At 45.1% G+C, this 25,047-nt stretch overlaps 1 protein-coding gene across 6 annotated transcripts in view; it reads left to right on the plus strand.

Moving 5' to 3' along the window:
• Positions 1–25,047, plus strand: part of FN1 (fibronectin 1) — a 52,605-nt gene that overhangs the window by 13,597 nt on the left and 13,961 nt on the right. For 4 of the 6 annotated variants that reach the window (XM_077181039.1, XM_077181038.1, XM_077181040.1 and 1 more), the window contains exons 11-32: positions 161–289; positions 1,815–1,958; positions 3,748–3,869; positions 5,080–5,257; positions 5,384–5,560; positions 7,130–7,258; positions 7,375–7,464; positions 7,990–8,184; positions 9,510–9,782; positions 12,636–12,902; positions 14,473–14,567; positions 14,889–15,057; positions 15,321–15,407; positions 16,175–16,366; positions 18,653–18,925; positions 19,973–20,155; positions 21,419–21,508; positions 21,641–21,910; positions 22,283–22,399; positions 22,753–22,917; positions 23,557–23,712; positions 24,451–24,564. In XM_077181039.1, the coding sequence (XP_077037154.1) occupies positions 161–289; positions 1,815–1,958; positions 3,748–3,869; positions 5,080–5,257; positions 5,384–5,560; positions 7,130–7,258; positions 7,375–7,464; positions 7,990–8,184; positions 9,510–9,782; positions 12,636–12,902; positions 14,473–14,567; positions 14,889–15,057; positions 15,321–15,407; positions 16,175–16,366; positions 18,653–18,925; positions 19,973–20,155; positions 21,419–21,508; positions 21,641–21,910; positions 22,283–22,399; positions 22,753–22,917; positions 23,557–23,712; positions 24,451–24,564 (3,615 nt within the window). The remainder of the gene's footprint in view (positions 1–160; positions 290–1,814; positions 1,959–3,747; positions 3,870–5,079; positions 5,258–5,383; positions 5,561–7,129; positions 7,259–7,374; positions 7,465–7,989; positions 8,185–9,509; positions 9,783–12,635; positions 12,903–14,472; positions 14,568–14,888; positions 15,058–15,320; positions 15,408–16,174; positions 16,367–18,652; positions 18,926–19,972; positions 20,156–21,418; positions 21,509–21,640; positions 21,911–22,282; positions 22,400–22,752; positions 22,918–23,556; positions 23,713–24,450; positions 24,565–25,047) is intronic. The other 2 variants (XM_054636157.2, XM_054636160.2) reach the window with 1 other exon arrangement.

A 25,047-nucleotide genomic window follows, 5' to 3' on the forward strand; every position in this document is an offset into this window, starting at 1 on the left:
GAGGGTCACAGAGTACAGAAAGGAGGGCTCCTCTCTGCCTTGGATGGAGCTGGTCATGGTCAGTCTGTGTGCTGATCCAGCAAGGGAATGATGTTCCAGGCAGAAGGGTTCTGTCTCAATGCTTAGACCCATTGCTGATGATCTCTACTCTCTCCCCCAGACCAGTGCATTGTGGATGGCATCACCTACGACGTGAACCAGACCTTCCACAAGCGCCATGATGAGGGGCACATGCTGAACTGCACCTGCTTTGGCCAGGGCCGGGGCAGATGGAAGTGTGATCCTGTTGGTGAGTCACTGGCTGTCCCCCCTTGCCAGACACACTTTGTGCCTCTGTACAAACTGGCTGTGGTGTGGACAAACTGGTGTGGGAGTTTGGGCCCAGTCTTTGTCCACTTTCTGTCCTGAATTGTACAAAAGCAAAACTAGAAGCTACACTGCATTTGCTGGAGGGTAAGTGAGAGGACATTGGTTAATTTAAGGACATATGCTTGGGTTATCACACCTGCCACAGGAGAGCCACGACTGTGGCAAGCATATGGTGTAAAATGTAGCAGCTGGTGGTAGCAGGGCAGTTAGCCTCAGGCTGTGGTCATTTGGCTGGATTCTGGTACCTCAGCTGTCAGCTTAGCAGGGCTCTCAGCCTGAACACTGATAAAACATGCAGCTGGGCCCTGATGCTAGGATCAGTTTTCTTGCCTTTCTCTATCCTAAAATCTTTCAAAGTTTTCTCCCTGAACTGAGGAAGGGGCACCAGATATATATTAACTTACCTTGGACTGAATTGATTTTTTGGCTGCCCTTTGTTCTAGCAAAGAGAGAAAGCTCAGGATGAGAACACGTGTTAATAGTGCTCTGGAGGTTACCTAAAACCATCATGGTTCTCTGCAGGAAGGAGATTTCATGTCATCTTCCTCCCTCCCCTTCTCTAGCAAACCTTGATTGGAAGATAAGACCTGGCTGTTTGATTTGCAGTTGCTAAGTCCAAGAGAGCTTCAAACTATTGCCAAGAAAATCTATGGACAATTGCTAGTTGTGAAGCTCTGCTTTATTAAGAGTAGTATCTGTACGTGTTTACTCAAGGAACATAGATTGTAAAGCTCCTGAAAATTACTAGTTTGAAGAAGGGGGTGGGGGGGATGATTTCAGCTATCTGTATAAGTGCAATTAAAGTTTTAATTTTGTTGGCTCTCTCTAAACAAAGCTCTTATTTATCCAAGCAAACATAGTGCTGGTTCTCACTGAAAATTTCTGTGGAGCCAGGCACACATGCAGTTGTCAGGGTAGAAAGTCTGCTGAAGTGCTGTACTGTGCTGTATTTACACTAATTCAGCTGATTTCAGGATCTGATCTGTTCCCCTTTGGTTTATACAATGGTAAATCTGGAAAGATTCTACTGAAAATAAAAACATTCTGGGGACTAGTAAAGCGTAAATGAATTCTGAAGGCAGGAGGAATTTTTGGCTTTGATCTCCTTGAGAGCAGCATGGTTTAGCTTTGGATGAGAGATGAAGTCAATTGGCCAGGGCAGAATTGAGCTCCAGAGTGGATGAAATTCTTTCTAGAAGGAACACCCCACTGAAATGCATCACAGCTGAATTAGCCCCCTAATACCCAACTTAAGACATGCAGTGCTATATTAAGAACCTTGATTTGAGACTCTAATTCTATTGCCACTTTATGTGCCTATATTTTCAGTGCTGCATTTCTTTGTGCAAAAAGGGGGGACTTTCTTTGCTTTTGGGACTATTTTGTAGATAACCCACTGTGGTTTCAGTAACACCCAGTGTGAACTGTCCCTCTTGTGTCTCCAGACCAGTGCCAGGACTCAGAAACCCGCACATTCTACCAGATTGGAGACTCCTGGGAGAAGTATGTGCATGGGGTCAGATACCAGTGCTACTGCTATGGGCGTGGGATTGGAGAGTGGCATTGCCAACCTCTGCAGACCTACCCAGGTAAGAAACACAACAGAGAATGATCTCACCTGCTGAGTGAGACCTGAGGAAGAGCAGCTTCCCACCCCTCACCTGTTCAGTTTCTGTACCGAATGTATTTTGGTTTCCTTTTGGTGTCCTAAAGCAGAACAGGTTCTCCCTGTCCCTTGGCAGACACAAGCAGTCATCAGGGGTTGATAAAGAGGGGCTCAGGCTGTTTGCAGCTATTCCTAAGGCGAGGGTTAGTTCAGAGAATGACCCTCAGTGCACACAACAGCTTGGGTTTATATTGCCTCCTGGTATTTAGTGATATCACACATGTGATCTTCAGCTTATATTTCCTGAAACTCACGTGTGTGATTCTTCCTTTTCCACTCATTGCAGAAGCAAAATCCATCATGGAACAAAATGTTTTTCCCGTTCAGTGCCCCAAAGACATTAAATATTTGAACTCTTGTTTGTCCAGGCAATTCCAGGAACTCTATAGGAATGGGCAATGCCTGTTTGTTGGTTGTTCAGCTTCAGTTCCCTGAACAGAACATGAGGGGAACTTCTGTACTTTCCTGTTCAAGGTTGCAACTGCCACTGTCTTAATATGAATAAGATGAAGTATTAAGGCTTGCTGAGCTTCATTTACTCCTGTTGGACTGCTTGAACAAACATCTCCCTGAGCTATGTGAAATATGCATGCCTCCAGCCTGGAGACCAGGCTTGGGGCTGCTTTAGACACAAGAGTGACTGAAAATGTGTAAATAAACCAAATCTAATGTTTCTGAATGTAGGTTTGGGGTTAGGTGAGCTTTGAAATTTTCTGCCTGTGGGCACAAGTTTGTTTTTCTAGAAATCCTGTTAAATGGGGAACAGGTATATATGTTACATGGTTGTCCAAATAAATTATTATTAGAAATGTTGGGAATGGGGTGAGGGTGCAGCTATTTAATGGCTTAAACACTTTTCTGCAAATTCCAGGAATCTCTTTGCTGAGATTTTCTGAGAACTAACATGAGGACAGTGCTGCTGAGTGTTCAGTGACACCTCCCCAGTGAGCCCAGGTTCTCTGAAAAGACAACCATAGGATCATAAAACCTGTCCTCCTCAATTGGAGAGCTTGTTGGAGGAAATAGGCCTGAGCTGACCTAGCTGCATGCATTCAATAGTCCTAAGCATTAGAGCACTGCAGAACTTGTATTTTCATTGGTTCATGGGCCTCTTTTGTCTCAGGACTTCCACCTACCCTTCTGGTGGGGTTTGTGTGCAGAAGAAATGTCTCACTTATCTGTGGAGTCCTCTGTAGAGTCAGGAAAATTCACTGTTTCATATGAACTGATTGAGAAATTTAGTAAAATAGTAGAAGATTAGTGTCTATTTTCATGGTATATTCAGTGGCAGACCAGAAATTTTCCCTCACCATGCTGCGTGATTAGACCTGGATTTGGCAGATGGTTTTTATCAGCTTCCCTGCTCCATTTCAGAAGATATTAGTGAAGAAAACAGTTATTTGCTGAGAAGTTCCCCCTGTCTCTTTGAACAGCAAGGCTTTGCTTTGCAGACTTTTTCTGTACTAGACCTCTCCCATTTTCCATTTGATTGGTAGCTTACAGGAAATGGACCTAGAGGAGTGCACATTAGCTTCCCCACAGAATTTATTCTTACTCACTGGTTTTCTAGGTAGCAGTGAAGGATAGAAAGACAATAGAACTGATTTCCCATGTATAGAAATACCATGTGAGCCATGCAGCTTTCTTGCTTTTTGATGACTCCATAACGTCCTCAGCAAGTTAAAACCAGCAACTCTTTTTTTTTTTTTCAGGCTCAACTGGACCTGTTCAGGTGATCATCACAGAGAGTACCAATCAGCCAAACTCCCACCCCATCCAGTGGAATGCTCCTGAACGATCTCACATCACCCAGTACATCCTGCGCTGGAGACCTGTGAGTGCCACATCTGTCATAATTTGTTCCTCAAGAGAACTTTATTTGGCTTTTTCTGGTGTCTGAAAGAAGTGGCTGACACAACTTCAGCAAACTTGAGTTGCTTATTCAGTGTCTTTGGCCTCTTGAGGTCAACAGCTACTCTTGAGCATCAAGGAGAGCCAATGCTATATAAACACTTAATGTTTTCTTGCCCAAATTTCACTGGTTGCTGTGTTTATAAAGTATTTTATTAAACAAAGTACTAGTACAGCAAGCAGACAAGTTTATATCCTTAGGAATGTAAATCCTTGTGGAAGCTTCTTCATCCAAAGAAATGCTGTTTTAGTAATATGTGCATATCCAGAGACTACCGGGATACATTTTACTCTGTTAATGTGGAGGTAAAAATGACTAGGATATGAAGTCATAAACAGCTTGTGTAGGATTAAATAAACAGTCACTCCCATCTTCTCCAACATCTAAACCAAAACTGGTTAACCACAGCTCATTGGCTGGTTCTTCTGTGAGGAATGATTTGGTTTAACCAATGCAGATGAGCTGTCTTCCAGCTCCCCTGAGTACAGCTTCACAAAAGACCACTTAATGATTAAGAGCATTAGTACCTCAATGCTGCCTGTTATTAAGAGAACAATAAAGGCCCTGATCCAAAGGCACTCAAGTCTTTTTACTGATTTCAGTGTATCTTGGATGAAGGCCTGAATGAAATGGACTTTAAAGCACTGGAGTACAAACCTCAGAGGATGGAGCATTATTTTAAAGCTTCCCATAGAGTTCAAACACAGGGTAGAAGGAAAGAACCTCTCTGTATATTGTTTTCAGATGATGGCTTAGAGTGTTATTATGAACAGGCTTCAAAAGTATCTTTTCCAGCCACTACTTCATGCTTTGCTGTGCTTTTGGTGAAGGAATGAGTTGAATTTATAACAAGTAATGCTCCTTTTAAAGGGTAAAGTTCACAGCTAGGTTGTTTTTAGTTTACCCCTGTAAAACCTAATAACTCATTGCCATTGGTCCTGCTTCTTGGCATACTTTTCTCATCTCCTTTGACTTGATTCTGTCTGTGCACTAAAGCCATTCAAGTCACACCTGTGTTTGAATATCACAGTGAGTAGTAACCACACAGCAGGTTAGGACAGTAGATTGCCCTGCCTGCAGCCTAGGGAGTCTCTCACTATCTGAGTGTCCTTTTGTGTCCTTTTTCTTGCAGAAAAACTCAGGCAGGCAGTGGAAGGAAGCCACCATCCCTGGCCACAGGAACTCGTACACCATCTCAGGCCTGAAGCCTGGTGTGATTTATGAGGGACAGCTCATCAGTGTCCAGCAGTATGGCCACAAAGAAGTCACCCGCTTTGATTTCACCACAACTAGCACCACAGCAGTGACAAGTGAGCTGAGCAGGGGGGCATCCAGGAAAACCTGATCTCCTTCACCCACATCTTTGCTTTGTGCATCCCACTTAACACAAAAGTGTAGTGATGTTTAATGCAGCCTCTCTCTCCTCTCTCTGGTAGGCAACACTGTTTCAGGAGAGACAACTCTTCTTCCTCCCGTGGTTGCTACTTCAGAATCTGTCACTGAAATCACATCCAACAGCTTTGTTGTCTCCTGGGTTTCTGCTTCTGACACCGTTTCTGGATTCCGTGTTGAGTACGAGCTGAGCGAGGAGGGTGACGAGCCCCAGTACCTTGGTGAGACAATGCTGTGTGTGCCAGGGCAAAGCACTGCTCACAGTCAGGGCACCACTGCTCTGTGGCACTCAGTAGAGCTGGTGTGAACATCACAGTGAGCACCTCCCTGTCTTTCAGTAGGATTCAGTTAGGATGTGAGAGTGGCAAGAGCAGCTTGGATTAAAAACTCAGTTCCTTGTCTTTTCTCCATTAATAGCTGTCAGAGAACAAGGCAAGCAAATAGCAATATCCCCTCAGAATACTGTCCCAGAATTCTGCAGAGGAAAACTGCCTGAGCCAGGAGTGGTGGATGAGTAATAACTCTGAGCAGATATAATTATTCTTTTCATCCCCATGAATCTTTGCTCCATTTCTTTTGCTCAGTTTTTGGTTTTTGTTTTTTTTTTTTCATTTTGCAATCATGTAAAGTTACTGGCTTCCACAGCATCCTAAAATGAGCAGCAGTTCAGATGAGAAGAGAACCAAATCCATTTTTTTGAACCTGCCTCCTAGCTAATTTCCTTTGGCATACCTTTGTCCTTCAATCAGAATGGACAGAGAGAATTCCTTCCCAAATGCCCTCTCTTGGCTGCTTGTTACCTCATGGATATCTCATGTTCCAGTCTGCTCTGTCAGTTATTTTGTTTGGATCAGATCTTCCTCATCTTTGATAATGTGGCAATTTAGCTGAGCTGGGAAGCTGGTTAAAGGCACTGGACTCAGACACAGGAATTGAAACTGGTTTTCTAACATTTACTGTAGAGCCCATGGCACCACTACATGTAATTTCATTTTAATTTCTTTTTCCTGTCTGAACAGTGGTAATAGCAATACCTCACCTCAAGCATTTGAAGTTATAATAGTTATTGGGACATGAGTATGGTAGAAGAACATGACAAAAAGAACAGCAATCTCCTGACCTAATAATTCTCCCTGGGCTGTTGCTCCCCTGAACTCACAGGCTTGGACGCTGAGCAGAAGTGGCTCTTGTGGGGACTGCCAGGACTGTCACCACCTTTCTTTCTGCCCAGACAGCTGAGCTGAGCTGTGAAGCAGCTCCTGAGCTTGTCTGTCAGACAAGAGGTTTACAGGCAGATTGAAAGGCAATTCTTAGTTTCCCCTAAGATGCTTGGCTTCAGTCTGGTCAGCAAGGAGCTGCTTCTTGGGGAGTTTTCTACATCTGGCACGTAGGTGGACATCTGGGAGAAGGGAAAGAAGTTCACCAGCCCTCATAATGTCATTCTTCTCACTCATGAGTCAGTGTTTCCACATAACCTACTCATGTGAAAGTTTTTCCATATATTTCTATACTGAAAGTTCAACAGTCAGGGTATGAAATGAGTGTTCAGCTGAGATGGTTGTGCAGGGGGCTGCTGCTCAAGGTGCCTTGCAATATCCCTTGGTTGCTGGTCCCAACTCTCCACACAACTCTTCTGAGGTGAACCAAACACAGTGCAGAGAAACTGCTGTTTTATTGCTGGAAGACTGTGCTTCAGCCCAGATTAGAACAGGCTTCTCAATTATTGAATTTGGAGAGAAAGCAAGAAGATGGAATTGCTAAACCAAACTCTTCTCTCCTGCCTTCCTCAGATCTTCCAAGCACAGCCACTTCTGTCAACATCCCTGACTTGCTTCCTGGTCGCAAGTACATTGTTAATGTCTACCAGATCTCTGAAGAGGGAGAGCAGAATCTCATCCTGTCTACTTCACAGACTACAGGTATGTGTGGTTGGCTGTTGCTGCACTTTGAAAGCTGTTGTTACTGTTTGCTCAAGATTTTTTGTTACCTCTGACCCTCACACTTGCTGTCCTCCTGTGTTTATTGTCTTAAACAGCTCCTGATGCACCACCTGACCACACAGTGGAAAGTGTGGATGACACATCCATTGTCATCAGCTGGAGCAGACCACAGGCTCCAATCACAGGTTTGTCCTGTTGGAGTGCCCTTATTCTGCATTATTGGTAGAACCTAAAATGTAGGTGAAAAGGAAAATATAACTCTGGGACAAAGGTAGTGGAAGATTCTGCCTGGTCAGAGAGAGACCAGCTGGAAAGCACATGGGTAGTTCAGCATTTCCTTGGCTTCAGTGGCTGAACCAAGCAATGCAGAAGGCTGGATGTAAAACAATTCCTTCTGGATTTGTGTTAAATAAAAACAAGCCCTTATATTTGTATCTGCCATCCAGACCCATCCATAGTGAGCATGAGAACAGTTCAGGCCTAAATCCACATGTCAGACCTCAGAGAGGTCCTAACCCAGGTCAGACTGTGCTTTGGAAGGTGGTGTGAGTGTGTGGTCTGTAGGTGAGACGTGAGCACAGGCCACAGGTCCTGCTGAAGTTCAGGACTATTTTTATCAAAGCTTAGGAGGGAGATCAGTTCAGCCCTCATTTCTAGCATTCTTTGTGCTTACTGCTTGTGCTGAGGATTACATATTTCTTTTGCTTCAGGCTACAGGATTGTCTACGTTCCCTCTGTGGAAGGCAGCAGCACAGAGCTCAACCTGCCTGACACTGCCACCTCTGTGACACTCAGTGACCTGATGCCAGGGGTTCAGTACAACATCAGCATCTATGCTGTGGAAGAAAACCAGGAGAGCACTCCTGTCTTCATCCAGCAGGAAACCACTGGGGTCCCACGCACAGGTAATGCTCATCTTCTGGGGTTCAGTCACTGAGGTTTCTGCTGCTAGCTAAGGGAGTGCTTAAATTAACTCCATTATGGTTTTGTGGGCTCGAATTGTAAGTTTCACTGGTATTGAAGTTCTGTAGTAAAATCATACTTACTGACACAGTCAAAACACCACTGTGCATTAACAGGGTTGTAATTCCCAGAGATGGGGCTGCAGGCAGGTCTTGCATTGTCTGCAGAAGAGACCTCAGTTTCCCAAGTTATCTTAGGGGGATTCTGCTAAGAAATCCTCTGAAGTGCCTGGTGTATCATTTTGACCGAGCACTTGGCTTGTGATGTTCAGGGTTATGTATCAGACACCACAACACAATGTTCAAACTGTTCACCTGACTTTTCCCTCTGCCTTCCAGTCCTACCCATTATTTTCCTTTGCAATCAGTGGGAATGGGAGATTGCTCAGCATTGACTGATGTGCCAAAACACCATAAGATCTAAATTTGAGGCACTCAGTATTTAAAAAACTTCTGGTTTTGGGGTTCTTTGTATCCAGTTGGACTGAACAACCAAATCAAAAGAAGGGATAGTGAAAGAATTGGGTTTTGATGTGGTAAGCAGTGGAATTTCACGGTCCTGCAAGTTGCAAGCATGTGTTTGCAAATGGGAATTTACCAGGAATGAACTCAGCTCAATGACTTTATGGTTTGGCTTCTTCATCTTCCAAAAATGTGCACTGGTTAACCTTAGGACAGTATCAGTCCTAGTCTCAAGAAACTTAATTTAAACACAGGAATTCAAGGGTGCAGTACTGTGGCCCAGCACTGAGGGAACTGCATTTTGCATTTGACTGCAGTAAGGCCAGATCAGCCCCTGTACTTGTTTAATTATAAAAGATGGATTTCAAGTTAATCACAGACATTCAGAACATGCTGTGGGTTTTGTAAACCCTCCTTTTAATTTTAGAAGGAGGTTACTGTTTCCAACCCCCGGAGTACTTTGTTTCCCCTCAGGCTTTGGTTCTGCATATACTTGAAGTTCTGTAGCATATTGCATCTGGTCTTTCAGTTCTTTCTGTCACAGCAAGGTACCTTCTGAAGACATAGTATACTTTAATGTAGATAATGATGTTAAGAATTGTAGTCTGCTTGAATATTGTCTGGGAATGTGTGTAGGCATGTTTACAGTGAGGTTACCCTGACTTTTTAATTTGGTAAATATTCTTGGGCTAGGTAATATTCATCGTTCAAGGAAAATTCACTTTTATTTTCCTTCCATGTAAACCAATAACTTCTCCTCCTGCTAAAGACTCCCTCTGACAGCTATTGTACCCCTGTACTTTCAGATGAAGTGCCTTCCCCCAGAGACCTGCAGTTTGTGGAGGTTTCTGACATCAAGATCACCATCATGTGGACCCCTCCCCAGAGCCAAGTGTCCGGCTATCGGGTGGAGGTGATCCCTGTCAACCGGCCCGGCCAGCACGGCCAGAGGCTGCCCATCACCAGGAGCTCCTTTGCTGAAGTCATTGACCTGATCCCAGGAACAACCTATCTCTTCAAGATCTTTGCTGTAAACCAGGGCAGGGAGAGCAAACCTTTGACTGGAGAGCAAACCACCAGTAAGTGTCTTTTCTCTGTGCTCTTTTTCAGCCTTTTGAAGCGTGGATTTTTCTGTCACTTGGAGAAATGTATAAACAGAGCACTTGAAGTGCAACAGTTCTAGCCCAGGAGGTATCCCATCAGTAGGATGACAGGGCTGGGAATTCATTCATTCTAACAATGATCTCTTCAGCAGATTTATCCTCCTCCAGGGCTTTCCAATGGGAGTTCAAGTCTCATGGCACTTTAAAACAATTTTGTATGGCTGGAATTCAACTTTTTTATTACTGACTGAGAATTGATGGACCCTGCAGTTCTTTTACAGCACAGATCACAGCCTGTGACTTTTATAATTTTTTTTTTCTTTTGCTGGTACCTTAGGGCAGATTTCAGTATGACTTAGAAGACTTGCTGAGGTTCCTCTGAAAATCCCCATCTCCCTTCCGACAGCTCCATACCTACCTGGCTCCCCTGGCAGCAGTAGCAGTTGTGCCTGCTCATGCAGAATCCCTCAGAACCTGATTGCTAATGATCTAGTGGCAGTGCAGCACCTCACCAGTGTGAGGGGAAATGCACTGTCAGGCACTTTTTTTGCTTTGCAGCAGTGCAGAGAAGAGAGAGGAGCAGTGGCTGGGCAAGATGGAGGTTTTCAGATGGAAGAGTAAGAGTTTTATCTGGGTGGTTATCTCTGTTTTTGACCCAAGAGGAGGAGATCAGACAGAACATGGGATATAGTTGGTTTGATCAGGTCCTGTTTATTGGGCAATAGAAGGGTGAGTGGGTATTTGTGTGCATCTGCTGCTCTTCTAATACTTTTCAGTAAATAAGAGCAATTTCTGAGAACCCAGCCTGACTCTTAGTAATATGAGAGGGAAGGAAAGGAAATGGGATAATCTGTGAAAATAATCATGCTCTTTGAGGAGTATCCTTACTTCCATCCATAAAGTTATGAGCAATGAATAGTGCCTGTCCCTTGACTGTGCAGGGAGAATGGGATCCTTATGTCCATCCTTTGCTATAGGTGTCTAATTTGAGCCCAGCACTGATGGTGTGAGCACCCTCCCTCCTCTTTCAAGTGAGGCTTTCAAAAGCAAGGATGCGACTTAGGAATCTGAGCCCTCTTGGAAGCATTTAGAACAAGAAGGGCTCAGTTCCCAGCCAGATCTGTAATTTTCTGTGGTTGTTTTGAGGAGCCTAGGCTAGGTGTAGGGTTCCTCTGAAACTGCACAGAGAGGTGTACATAGGAGTATAGACATTTAATTCAGACAGCACAGTCACAAATGTCTGGAATCGTTTTCCATAGGCTGTGATCATCTGCTTAACTGCTTGGCCTAAACCACATTGCAGAAACTATTCACATAAATTGCATCCTGTAATCGAAAGTCCTGGGAAACAGAAATCATTCAGGGTTCCCAAGGAAAACCCTGCAGCAAAAGTCTCTTCCCACGGTGTAAATGTGATTCTCTTTTTGGCCTTCCGTTAAAAAGCAGTCTACAAATAAACTCTGAGTGTGTGTGTGGCTTTTTAATCTTTCCATTTTCCTCTGCTATGGGGAGAGGAAGTGATAGAGGCCTAATAGAGCTGGCAAATTAAATTGTGCAGAAAGGAACTGACTTTAGGCTACACATTTTAGGAAGATAGAGTCTTTATCAGATGAGACTTGGCCCAGATCTAAGTAGCAGCAAGGGATAAAGTTGACTTTCAGCCTGTGGGTTGGAGATGGGCTTAAGCCAGGTTACACCCATCCTTTTTGAGTTCTCCCCAGTTGTTTCCAGTGGTGGAAGAAGGAAGACCTCACTTCCTTTTTCCTCCCTCCTCAAAAATGGAGAAAACAACTGGGGAGAAAACAAAAAGGCGAAAAGCATCTTCCTGCTGAATCACTGGGAGAGTGATGAAAACATTAAATTTTTTTGCCAAAATACTACTTTTCCAGGAGGAGAAAAAAACATTTGCCAGCAGAAAAGAGCATTGATGAAACCTCACTGCTCTTAAGTTCAATATATGGTTAGAAAATAGAAAAAGTGGGGAGACTTGCCATGTGAACCCTGTGAACTCCTTGCTGCAGCCAGTGCTACCCTGCCTGCTCTGGGGGCAAATTCCCCTGCAGAGCCTCACCTTGCCTCAGCTCAAGGCAGTGACATCTCTACCAGTCACTGTGGCTCCAGTGAAGGAGCTGTGCTGCCTCAGCCTCTTGTTTATGGAGTTATCTGGGTTATCAGCTTCAGCAGATTCCCAGGGGCACTGATAAAAAGGGGAGGAAGCCTGGTAAGAGCTGTTCCCTGAGTCCCAGGGGAGAGATGAGCATGCTTGGAATTGTTGGATGGTCAGCTCCATGGTGTGAATATTTTTAAGTAGATCTAGGAACTGGTTTTCTGCAGAAAGTCGCTGACTACTACTTATTTTGACATTCAAATGACAAAGTAGGGGTGGTTTATTTTGGGAAGGGACTTTGAGAGGACTGGGCAAGGATTTAAAAGAATAAATCTTTTTCATGGAAAAGGGCTAAAATTAGGTTTCCGTGCTTACACTGACAAGTCTAAACCAAGCTGGTTTTTAAAAAATGCTCAGTGCTCATGAGAAACTGTTGAAATTCCTGAGTGTGTTGGGGTCAACCTTTAGGCTGCCTTCCCCGTGGGATGCAGAGATGGCAGCGACCCAAATCAGTGCAGCCTGGAGCGCTCAGGTCTGCCTGTCTCGGTGTATTAATGGATGGCGCTGGGGCGTGGATGCAGAAGTGAAATAACTTCCCACCTTCTGTCCTCCCTTCTCTTGCCCTCCCACAATAGATCAGGAATACAGGCCATGGTTTGGAAGTGGGGGTGAGGTGGAGATTCAGCTGGGAAGCTGATGGGTGTTCTGCTTTACCTCCCCAGAGCTCGATGCCCCCACCAACCTGCGGTTCGTCAACACCACGGAGCACTCGGTGCTGGTGCTGTGGACGCGGCCCCGCGCCATCATCACGGGCTACAGGCTGACTGCAGGGCCCACCAGGGGAGGGCAGCCCCGCACCTACAACGTGGGACCCTCTGCCACCAAGTACCTCCTGAGGAACCTGCAGCCTGGCACCGAGTACACCGTGTACCTGGTGGCCGTGAAAGGCGACCAGCAGAGCAACAGAGAGACCGGCGTCTTCACCACTTGTGAGTGAGACACACACACACGTGTCACATACTCCTCTTGTACCCTGCCCTTCTTCAAAACTTGTGCTGAAAGTGCCTATTGTGAGTTGATTTACAGGGGCAGCCTTTTGAAGTAGCATTCCAGCAGAACAGCTTGGGAAAAATGCTCCTTGTTGTTCTTTCTGAACTCATTGGCAGGAAAAAGAGCTATTTGCATCAAAAAGCTTTTAGTAAAATATATTTCAGCTTTTCCTGATGATTAAAAACAAGAGGGAGAACTTTACTACTGCTACCTCACTTTTTGCTTAGCTGGATGTCAGAGAAATTAAATTTTACTTGATCTTCCTAATTGCTTGGTTTTGGCATGACAAATGAAGGAAAGAATACAAACCCCTTTAAAATGGGCAAGGAATAATTAGTCTGGTACTTACATAAAGCTGAAAGCAGTCATTTCTCAATCTCAGCCATACCGTCTAAGGCAGCTCAACTGCAGTTACCCAAACTGACACAAACATTGTATTCTGTGGGTTTTTTTTTTTACATTTCAGTCATCTCTCTTTGTGATGCTGGTTTGGAAGAAATACTAAGCAGATTTTGGAAGGAAAGGGAGTTCTGTAACAACCCCCACACACTTCTAAAAAGAGCAAATAGATCCAGTATTTAAATAATGATGATGCCATCATATAAACTAGCAAAAGTCAAAGCCACCCAAGCCCAGAACCACATCCTCTTTTCAGAAGAGAATGTGGTTTCTTTTAGAACAATGTGAAACTAAAATAAGAGCTCAAACTTTCAATCAGAGTACCATTGTTGACATTGGCAAGGTGCTTTTTGCTGACAGCCTTATCTATAAATATTCCTCAAGTAGAATGTGATTTGATATCTTAGATTTAATATTGCCTTCAAGTTCTGGCTTGTCTGAATGTAACCAGTCCAGTTTGAGACTGTAGATTTGATTAACCAAGCCTCTTCATTAATGACATTACTAACAAGGCCATTTCAGATTAAACTCAGTGTTGTTATTTAGGCTGATTCTGGCATGCACAAAGGCTTTGGCTTCTGTGTGATGCTTCTGACAGATGTCAGTGAGACCACAGATGCCTCAGACTGATGTTGGCTCCTTTCTGCTGACTTCACAAGATCTTGGTGAGGGATGAGATGATCCTTGCTGGGACAGCTGGATGACAGACAGGGGTGTGGTATTCTGCTGGTTGGAAGGCATATGGTGGGTGAATTAAAAAAAAACAGCTGAGTTTTGAGGAACACTTTAGATATCATGCAAAAAAACAGGATTCCCCAGATTCTTGGAGGTGGATGCATAGAGGATCATGCATCCACTTGAGTATTTTTGTTTGCCTCAGGAATAAAAGCTCTGGCTGTGATTAGACCACTTGTATACTGTGTCTGTCAAGCCCAGCAGCAGACAAAAATCATCTGTCAGATCCCTCCCAAATAACTGGATTTTTAGAAGTGATCTAGTTTAGCACTCATTTCATACCTTTGGCTATTTGTGCTGCTGTAGGTCAGGTTTTCAAACTCTTTGGAGCCAGCACAGCAGGTAGACTTGAACTCTGGTCAATTCACTCCACAGATCAGCCTGCTGGCTCTGTTCCTCCTTTTAACACAGAAGTGACTGAGACCTCTATTGTCATCACCTGGACACCTGCCCCAAGGATTGGTTTCAAGGTAGGAGGAGCAAAGTCCTGTGTTGGTTTTTCTTCTTGCTTCACTGTGGTGGGGAGGGCAGATGGAAGCCATTTCCTATGGACTGTGGTGAAGATGGCAGCACAAAGGGGAGAGGTGCAAAGGGCCTGTTGCTCACAGGGAGCAGGCTTAGGTGACAGAGGTCAGTGCAGACATGGGGTTTCGTGTCAAGTGGGACATCTAGACCACAAGTTACAGGAGTAACAGCTGGAGTTCAGCATGAGGGCCCCTAGTGCTGCTGTTGGATGGTCAGTCAGGGTACTGACAGCTTGTGACTGAAAAGCAAACCCCTGTGCCCTGCAGCTGGGAGTGCGCCCGAGCCAGGGCGGGGAGGCTCCCCGCGAGGTGATCTCCGACTCCGGCAGCATCGTCATCTCCGGGCTCACCCCCGGCGTGGAGTACACCTACAGCCTGACAGTGCTGATGGATGGCCAGGAGAGAGAGACCCCCATCATCAGGAGAGTCACTACACGTATGGCACCTGCTCTTCCTCCATCATTCCTTCTTCCACTCCTTTCTGGGAGGCAGTTCTGGTCTTTTCCTCCCTATCGTGAGCTGGTTTTTCTTTTTGGTGCATAGGTGACAGCAGCACTGGCTCATGCAATGCAGGGTCACAGCTTTAGGGGAATATTTCTGGCTAATTCAAAGGTTGAGGATATTGTGGGGAGAGGGGTGCTGAGGCAGCCAGCATGATTCTCAGTGCCATCAGTGACCCATTTGTCTGAACACTTGCAGCACTGGCCCCACCGACCAGACTGCGCCTGAGATCCAATCCCGACACTGGCATCCTGGTAGTCTCTTGGGAGAGAAGCACATCTCCAGGTAACCATGCGACCTCCCTCTGTGCTCAAACCTCCCCTTGGAGCAGAATGCTAACTAACACTTCTTCTGTGGTGCCTTGCAGTTTGGTGGGAAATTAGCTGTTGATTAATTTAAAGGAAAATGTACACGTTTCTAGATACATTTAAAGATATAATTCACAGCTGTGAATTATTGCCGTAGGACTCTTAATGATTTACATTCTGTATAAAATGCTGTTTTAGAGCATGAATGTGTTAGAATATTTCAGCTGTTTTAAGGATTTGAAGGGTTTCTTTAAGTAATCTCCAGTGGTTGAAAAATGGCCTGAGGGAAGGAAAGCAGAATGGGCCCCGAAGATTTGTGGAAATGACAAACGGAAAGTGAAAGTTCTGACCACGTTCAGGATGAACTCTTCTCCCACAATAGCTGATGGGAGCTGCACAATTGACTCCCTTAAAAAGTGGACTGAAAGTTTACAAAAACCTGTATTGGTAGCTGAATCTTTTCCTGACAGAGTCCTGAGAGAAGTTCCTCTCAAAACTCCTGAGATTTTCAAGAGTTTGGTGAGGTCTCAAAGGGAACAGAAATGCCATGAGGGTGGCATGGCTAGCTCCTGGGAAGCTCAATTAGGGGTGCTTGACAAAGCAGCTTCTTTCTTTCCTGCTGGGCCCAGGGTGGCAAAATCACTTATGAAATGTCACATGTTTGCTTCAGCTGTCACACTGAGGACTGATGTAAGCAGTCCAGGATCCATGAGGAGACTCCTGACACTGGTCTTTGTATTTCAGGCATCACTGGGTACCGTGTGACCACTGCTCCCACAGATGGGCAGCAGGGCTCTACCCTGGAGGAGGTGGTGGGTGCAGATCAGACCACCTGCACCTTTGAGAACCTCAACCCTGGTGTGGAGTACAACGTCAGTGTCTACTCTGTCAAGGATGACCAGGAGAGTGTGCCCATCTCAGAAACCATCACACCAGGTAACCAAAGCATGAGCAGCAATTTCAGCTGCCCAAGCTCAAATGGCTGAGCCTGAGAGCTCTATAGTGCAGAACTTGTATAAGTCTGCTAGTAGAGGGCTTAGACTTCACATTTAGTCTCAAGAAGCAGAACAGCCATGTTCCAGCCTGTGACAGAGCTTCTTACACCCATGTACTTCTCTGCATGGGGAGCCTGTGTTGTGCTTCACAGGCTGGTGGTCAGCACATGGATCTGCTGTGTCAGTACTGAGCTGGGCATCAGCAGCAGCAGGGATTTAATTTAGCCCTGAAGTGCTGGTGGCAACAGGAAGTAGGTGAACAGAGGTATGAGTGGAAAGCAAGCACAGGAGAAATTCTGGCAGCACAGGTGGCAGAAGATCGCTTGAGCACAATGGAGAGGAAAGCCAAGATGGAATGGTCCATCACTGTAGCACTTGAGGCACAGTGTGGAGTGTGCCACCTCACATGACATCTGTGGGGACTGCAGAAACTGCCTTTGTAGCCACAGTAGCAAAATTAATATGCATTTCCCCAAATGGTTGCATTTAGTTTTCCTTTGTGAAGGCTTTGTTTGTTTTTGTTTCTGCTCTGAGATGATGCCAGCTACTGTGTTTGCTTGCTCTTGTAACACTGCTTTAAAATTTCTGTGCTTCACTGAAGTGCTGTGTGCTCCCTGGGGTGAACTAATACTGTGATGCTGCATAGTCATGCAGGAATAGCTTTAGCCCTTCACCATCTTCTGGTGAGGGAAAGCTGAGAATGTATGTGTCTGGCTTTTACAACTCTTTAAAGGTGATATGGTACATGCATTCCATGTGGGTAAACAATTATTTTACAGAAAACTAGCCCCTTTTTTGGCACCTATTCTGTAAAATAAGTGTCTTCCAAGAAGGATATCAAAATAGAACAAAACCACTATTATTAAAACAATATCTCTGTCCCTTAATTTCTTTTCAAACTAACTTGTAATGAACAGAATGGACAGAGTCCTGAATCTTTGACTCACTGATGTCTGATCCTGAGTGAGGAAGAGCATCCATTAGTTCCCACTGGTTTCAGGATCACCCTGATAAAGTTACACAGCCAAATCTTGTGGCTTAAGTCAATACCAGTTTATTGACTTGAACAACGGAAGGTTTGGCCACTGTCAATTAAACATGCATCTAAAGTTCCCCATTCCCTGCCCAATTCTGCTGGTCCTAACATGCAGGAAATGAGCTCCTTTGCTAATGGAATAATATCAGTAGGGAAAACAGTCACAGCTGGGCTTATTTTCCCTACGAAAATTTAGGCAGCATCTTAAAGGTCATTAAAGGGCATTCTCATGCAGGGGCTAAAACTTGAGATTTTGAACAATTTTAGCCACGTATGTCAGGCTCTTGGGCACATCATATGCTGGGCATAACCTCTGGATTCGGGGATGTTGTCACTCTGACAAAATTAGTACCATCTAAAGGTCATTTTTAACCATTTCCATGTTTCCAAGGGAGTGTTCTGTTACTTGCTGTTTCACATCATCTGTTTTTAGCACATATATTGCAGCAGTTAGTTGGTAAGTAGAACTTGAGGAATTCTGGGCCAGGTCCTCAAGCCATTGCAGAGATTTGAGGCTTTTTTCCAAGTGCAGTGTAAGTAGTTCAGACAGTGGATGATCTACCCTGGAACTTTGTGGAGGTTCTCAGCAGCTTGAGGGTCTGATTTAACCTCTTCAAGTGAGTTGATATTTTTATGATCCCAGTGATAAAAGATCCACCATTTGAGCAAAGCAAGAGTTGTAGAGGGTCAATCAACAGAGTTGTTGTTTTATTTAAACTTTGCTCTCTTGTCATTTACCTGTAGAAAGAAAAAAGGGCTGTGTTTTTTCTGCTTCTGTTTTTGTCAGAAAATGATGGGTCTTTGTGGCTCATCATTGCTCAAAGTAAATTTGTTGCAAGTTAAGTGCCTCTTGCTGAGCTCTTTGAAAATTTTATGTCTAAAGAGAACTGGGGTTTCAGCTTCTGAGGGAATTGGGGTTTCAGCTTCTGTCTGCCCAGGGAAGCAGCTGGAGACTGCACTGAAGGGTAAATCTAAGAAAACAAATGGAAAACAACAATAGCAAAAACACAACAGAAACCACCCCACCAAAATCCATCCTTTTCCCCCGAACCCCAACAGAAATTGTGCATATCACCGCAATTGCTTCAAGTTCTGTCGATGTTAATAGTGATGAACACTGCTTTTTTCTCCCTTGTCTTTCTTTTGCCTCCGTGTGTCTCTGCCTCTCCCATTTGCTCTTTACCTCATTAGAGGTGCCCCAGCTCACTGACCTAAGCTTTGTTGACATAACTGACTCGAGCATCGGCCTGAGGTGGACCCCGTTAAATGCCTCCGCCATTATTGGGTACCGCATCACAGTAGTTGCAGCAGGAGAAAGTGTCCCTATTTTTGAAGATTTTGTGGACTCCTCAGTAGGATACTACACAGTGACAGGCTTGGAGCCGGGCATTGATTACGACATCAGTGTAATCACACTCATTAATGGCGGAGAGAGCGCCCCTACCACTCTGACACAGCAAACGGGTGAATTTTGAAAACTTCTGTGTTTTGTGACGTGGACGGTGTCACCGGCTGTCACTGGCTGTCGGGGTGCTGGGGCTTTGTCCAAAGAGGAATTGAGCCCCTTGCTGCAGGGAAGCCAGGCAGACCCAGCTGGCTCCTTTCCCCATGTGGCAGCTGGGGATGGATATGGTGCTGCTCCTTTTTGAATTGGAGGCATTTTAATACCATGAATGACTGCAGACTTGCCAGGCTCATTCACCTTCTGCTGTTCAGATTTCCAGGATCCAGTTGGAATCAAGAGCCTGAAACATGAGCTGTGTGTTTGCCAGACTTTAAAACTGTGATTCCTCAAAATAGGAGTGCTGGAGGGTGGAGCAGATCAGTAGACACCCTCCAGCCTTGACAGCTGTTTGAGCTTCCAGCAGCCCATTTCCATGGTGGCCCCACTCTTTCCACAATGCCCCAAAGGATGCAGATGGACACCACTCCCTGAGTACATGCCAGTGACAGCCATGCCACACCGTCAAGGGTTTCTATAGTGCATGAGCTGAAGGAGAGCTGGAAACTGGTTCTTGCATGAAATCCTGTTGGGTTTGAAAGTCCTGAGGCTGTAAATCCTTCGACATGAGTAGAAGTAGAGTCATAGGAAATTAGTGATATACCCTCTCCTTTCCTGTGTGTGCATGTATGGATTCTAGATGAGATTACTTTTCCATCTGTAGCTGCTGTATGGCAACTTTAAACCTCTCTTGGCACCACATCTGTAATACAAAATCCAGCTGCTAAAAGCACATTGGTGAAACTTGCTACCTTGTTTTTAAATTAGCCCCACGGGGTACATTTAACATATCAGGAATTGCCAAGAGGTTAAAGCAGCCTGACAGCAGTGCAGACACATTTTTCTCTTAACTGTAGTAGAACCAAATGTAGTTTAGAAGTCTGTTTGCATGAGTCTGATGCCGTAGTCAGTTGTGCATGAGATACTTTCTCTGGTGGTTGATTCCCTGAACAGACCCCTTGATCAATATGAGTCTGAGAGCTGAGGTGGATTTGTTCTTTGCTGTGTAGCTGTGCCTCCTCCCACTGACCTGCGCTTCACTAACGTGGGGCCTGACACCATGAGGGTGACTTGGACTGCCCCAACCTCCATCGTGCTGAGCGGATTCCTGGTGCGCTACTCCCCTGCCAAGAAGGAGGAAGATGTTGCAGAGGTGACAGTCTCACCCTCAGACAACATGGTCATCCTAACAAGTAAGTGGGTTACCTGCATAAATCAAACAAACATGAGAAGCCCTCCTCATAAAATCATAAGATTACTAAGAGAAAAGACCTCCAAGGTCTTTGAGTCATCAACCTTGCACCACCATGTTCATCACCAAGTGCCAATCCACACACACCACCTGAACCACTTCCAGAGATGGTGACTCCACTCCTGACCAACATTTCAGTGAAGAAATTTTTCCTGACATCCAACTTCAGTCTCCCCTAGTGCAGCTTGAGGTCTTGTTTTTTCTTGTTATCTGGGAGAAAAGACTGACCCCCACCTTGCTACAGGTTGTAGAGGTTGAGAAGGTCCACGTAGCACAAGATGAGACAAAAAAAATGTTTGAGTGTGGCTGGCCAAATTCTCAGCTGATGTAAAGTGATGTTGCAAGCAGCCTCATAGAAGCTCACACCAAATGGGATTTGGCCTCTAGCTTTACCCAAGTTAAAGCCAAACCACAGGCAAGTTTTTTCCTATCAATCCAAGGACAGTGATGAATCAGGCTGTGAGGCAATTGCATTGATTTGCAGCCTGGTTAGGTATTAACAGTAAATACGTGTTGTTCGCCTGGTTTGCCAGTAATGTCAAGGACTTGCAGTGCAGAGGTTCAGGAGAGGATCAGAATATGCAAAAAGGCCATTGCTCCTTTGACACTTTGTATGCTCAGACCAGAAAGCACATCCTGTTTTGGAACTTTACAGGACATGGCAGCAAAATTTGGGCATTTTCCAAAAGCTGACGTTAATTTTTGGGGCAAAAGCTGTGTTATATTTATAGTTGGGGTTGTGGGGTTTTTTTTAATCTAAGAATCCAGTTGGTTGAGAGACAAGACCTGTTTTCAGAATAAAAAACTAAATCTAGAGCTTGTCTGAGTTAGAGCAGCTGTGTTGGAAATCTTTGGCCCTATTTCAGCTTATATCAGCTAAAGCTTTGGCCTGGTGCATAGATAAACTAGTAGATGACTAGAATGGACCCTGTAAAAAGGTAATTGCTTCTAGTCAATCTCCACAAACTGATGAAGCAATGAGATAGGATATCATGTTCGTTGAGGCTAAAGCACTGCAAGGAACCATGATGCCACAAAAATAACTGATTTAAACTTTTGATTGTCCTGGAGGCCCAGATTTTCCATCAAGCAAAACTTGATTGTCTCCTAAGAAACACAGTTAAAATTGTGTATTGTAGGTTGATTAACTTCTTGATGTTAGCAAAGAAACATTAGCCCAAATTCCTGTTCTTCAACTCCACAGACCTGCTCCCTGGCACTGAATATCTGGTGAGAGTCTACAGCGTTTCTGAGCAGCATGAGAGCGCACCTTTGTACGGCGTCCAGAAAACAGGTACTTGGATGCACATGTGGTTAATGCCAGCCTTTAAGAATTCATTGGTGGGACTTAATTACATTTTTTTTTTCCTGTGATGATGCCAAGCAGTTTGGTTGAGCTCACCCTTGTGTCTCTTGAAACACCCAGGCCTGGATTCCCCCACTGGCCTGGACTTCTCGGATATAACGGCGAACTCCTTCACGGTGCACTGGATCGCTCCCCGTGCCACCATCACGGGCTACAGGATCCGCTACCAGCCCGAGCAGGGCGGGGGCCGGCCCAAGGAGGAGAGGGTGCCCCCCTCCAGGAACTCCATCACCCTCACCAACCTGCTGCCAGGCACCGAGTACGTGGTCAGCATCATCGCTGTCAACGGCAGGGAGGAGAGCCTGCCCTTGGTTGGCCAGCAGACAACAGGTGAGGCCTGCAGGGAGTGCTGGATTTGGGGTGTCCTCTAGTAAAGTCATTGCTGTTCATCCACATCTCCCCTGCCAGCTTCACTCATGAGGAAATGCCTGTGTTCTGGGGTAGGGCTTGATTTAGGACAAGATGGGACGACCCATGCTGCTTTCAGATGTTTCTAGGGCCAGCAGAATTGTTTTCATTAAATCCAGTCCAGTGCCATATGGTTTTAACCAGATACATCTCTTTGGAAAGGAGTGTGCCCTGAGCCAAAGGACAGACAGCTGAGTAGCAGAGGAGCACGGTATAAGTAGAGTATGTAGCTGATGTACAACTGTGTTTAAATTCCTTCTCTTTAAATTCCTTCTCAATTCCCTGTTTTTCTAGTGTCTGATGTTCCAAGGGACCTGGAAGTCACCCCTACCAGCCCAACCAGCCTCAAGATCTCCTGGGATGCTCCTGCAGTGACAGTCAGATACTACAGGATCACTTATGGTGAAACAGGTGAGGGTGACTGCTACAGCTGGTCACAGCCCAGAAACTCTGTTCTGAGGCCATTAGAAAGCAAACAGCAAAGGCACCTTGGGCTGTAGCAGACACATAGGTGCCTTTTTAAAAAAAACCAAATCATATTTTGTCTGCCTAAAAGAAAGAGTATCTAGAGTATTCCAGTAATTTTAGAAGTGGTTCTATGTACGTGTTTCATTCTTTTCCTCAAAACAATTCTGATCCAGCAGCCACTGAAATCAACAGGGTCCTGTCTTCAGCTTGATGCATGTAGGACTGTCCTGGTTTTTGTAGAGATTTTAAATGTATGCTTTACAGGTTCATCACATTTCTTAACCTACTCTTGCTAGGTGGAAGCAGCCCAGTACAGGAGTTCACAGTGCCTGGCACAGTGTCCACTGCCACCATCACTGGCATCAAGCCTGGTGTTGAATACACCATCACTGTGTATGCTGTGACTGGCCGTGGAGACAGCCCTGCCAGCAGCAAGCCAGTCACTGTCACCTACAGGACAGGTGAGACCTGATTAAACCAAACAAGGCAAAAAACCCACAGCTTTGTGTTGGCTTTTCCCCATAAATGTGTATTGCTGATTCCTGGGGATTTTTTAGAAGCCATGAGCTGTAGGGCCATCAGTTTGTGGAGCTGTTTAGCTTGGTGGTACAGAAGGGGTCTGTGGCCCTGGAGAAGGATAACCCTATGAAGTCCAGAGGGGGATAAAAGCAGTGCTCAGCTGCTCACTGCAGAGTGGAAATCCTGTTGTGCTCTCATAATGTGGGGTCACTGCTGGCTTAACTCCAGTGCTTCACTGTCAGATTGTGATCCTGAGGAGTCTTGCCATTTTTTTCTAATGCCAAGACTGTTGTCTCACTCCTGATTTGGATATAGCTGAATCCTACTCCTGCTGTAGCTGCAGATAAAGGCATTAAGTAGCCTTTAAAACAACAAAAATCCTCAGCTAACATTGATATGAAATATACTCACCCACACATCATGGTTCAGGCTTTCTTGCTCTGGGCTAGCATGAGAGACAAATAAATAGCAACATGTGTTTTCTCTTCCAAGCAGTGCAGAATAAAATTCAGCCAGGACACAAAAGTGGAGGGAGGGTCTACTCTACCAACATACTGAGAAAAATTATTTTTGTTTCCCAGAAATAGACACACCATCCCAGATGCAAGTCACTGATGTGCAGGACAACAGTATCAGCGTCAGATGGCTCCCTTCAACATCCCCAGTCACAGGGTATCGGGTGACTGCTAATCCCAAGAATGGACATGGGCCCTCAAAAACAAAAAATGTCCCTGCAGGTAAGAGTCATGTCATCCTTCACTGGATCTGTAAAGAGTGCAAGATGTGACCACTAAAATCCTGCTGCTGGTTGTACCTTTGCTTTTTTTTTTTCCATCGTGCTGATTTTCAGCTCTGTCTCATCCAGGACAGATGACCTCAGGCAGGTTTTTGTCCCAAAAGCTTCATATTTCTTTGACACCATTGTACTGCAGAAGTTTTTTCTTGGCAGTGTGCATAAAAAGCACCTGCATTTCAAAGAAATACCATTGGATTTTCTAGCATCCAGCAAAACTTGCTCTGAAATCCTTCTGGAAGTCACATAACGTGACCCTTGGCCACAGCACGGGTTCAGTCACGTACACTACAGGTTTGTAGTGTAGTACACATGGAACCTGCCATGTCAGCTCTCAGGAAAACTGCATGTTGTGGGATCAGCAGAGCACTTGGGGATGTTGTGATGCAGCTGAGCTGGTGGTCAGTCTTATCCTAAAAAATGATGAAAGCTGGTCTCCCTGTACCTTCTACCCACTGTGCTAACCTGTCCTTTCAGCTGTGGAGCCTTGGAGCAGGTACAAATGGCAGTTGTGCTCTGCCAGAGAAGCATGATGCAATTTAAAGGCAAATTTAATTTGTCAGTCCCACCTTGTTTTAATAACATTTATTAATGGTATGGCTTAGACAGGCCATTCATTCAAGGCTACTTTGAGGCCAGCTTTGTGCTGTTCTTTCTGACTGATGGTGTTCTTTCCTGCCAGATCAAACTCAAGTCACTATTGAAGGTCTGCAGCCCACAGTGGAGTACTTGGTCAGTGTCTATGCTCAGAATCAGAACGGGGAGAGCCAGCCCTTGGTTCAGACAGCTGTCACCAGTACGTATTTCACTTCATGGCAACAAACACGTGTTTTCTATTCATCTCTGAACCTACCACCACATTCCCAGGGGAAACAAAAGCCAGGGGCCTGGTCTCCAGGAGAGAGTGAGGTGGTCTGCCCTGTGAGAAGTACCATGCACCTAAGCTGCAGATGCTGGCAAAAATGCAGTCCCTCTGCCTCAAACACTGCCAAAATGCAATTTCCCACCCCCTCAAAGTGCTGCGCTTCTTATTTTCTTTCACTAAAGCTACAAAAGCCTTTTGGGGTTTCCATCAACCAATTGGGTTTACCATCAACCAATCAGTGGATAAAATGTGCCAAGATCTCCTTTGTGTGGAGCTAGGTGGCAAAGGTGATTGCTGTTAAGGGATTGGACTTGGCTTGGGAGCACTTGCCCTGTGTAAGGGAGTAAGGGAAACCACATGGGTTATACTTGGGATGAAACACTGCAAAAAAAATAAAATTCCAGGACTGAGGTG

The sequence above is a fragment of the Agelaius phoeniceus genome, chromosome 7 (assembly GCF_051311805.1).
Source record: "Agelaius phoeniceus isolate bAgePho1 chromosome 7, bAgePho1.hap1, whole genome shotgun sequence".
Classification (NCBI taxonomy): Eukaryota; Metazoa; Chordata; class Aves; order Passeriformes; family Icteridae; genus Agelaius; species Agelaius phoeniceus.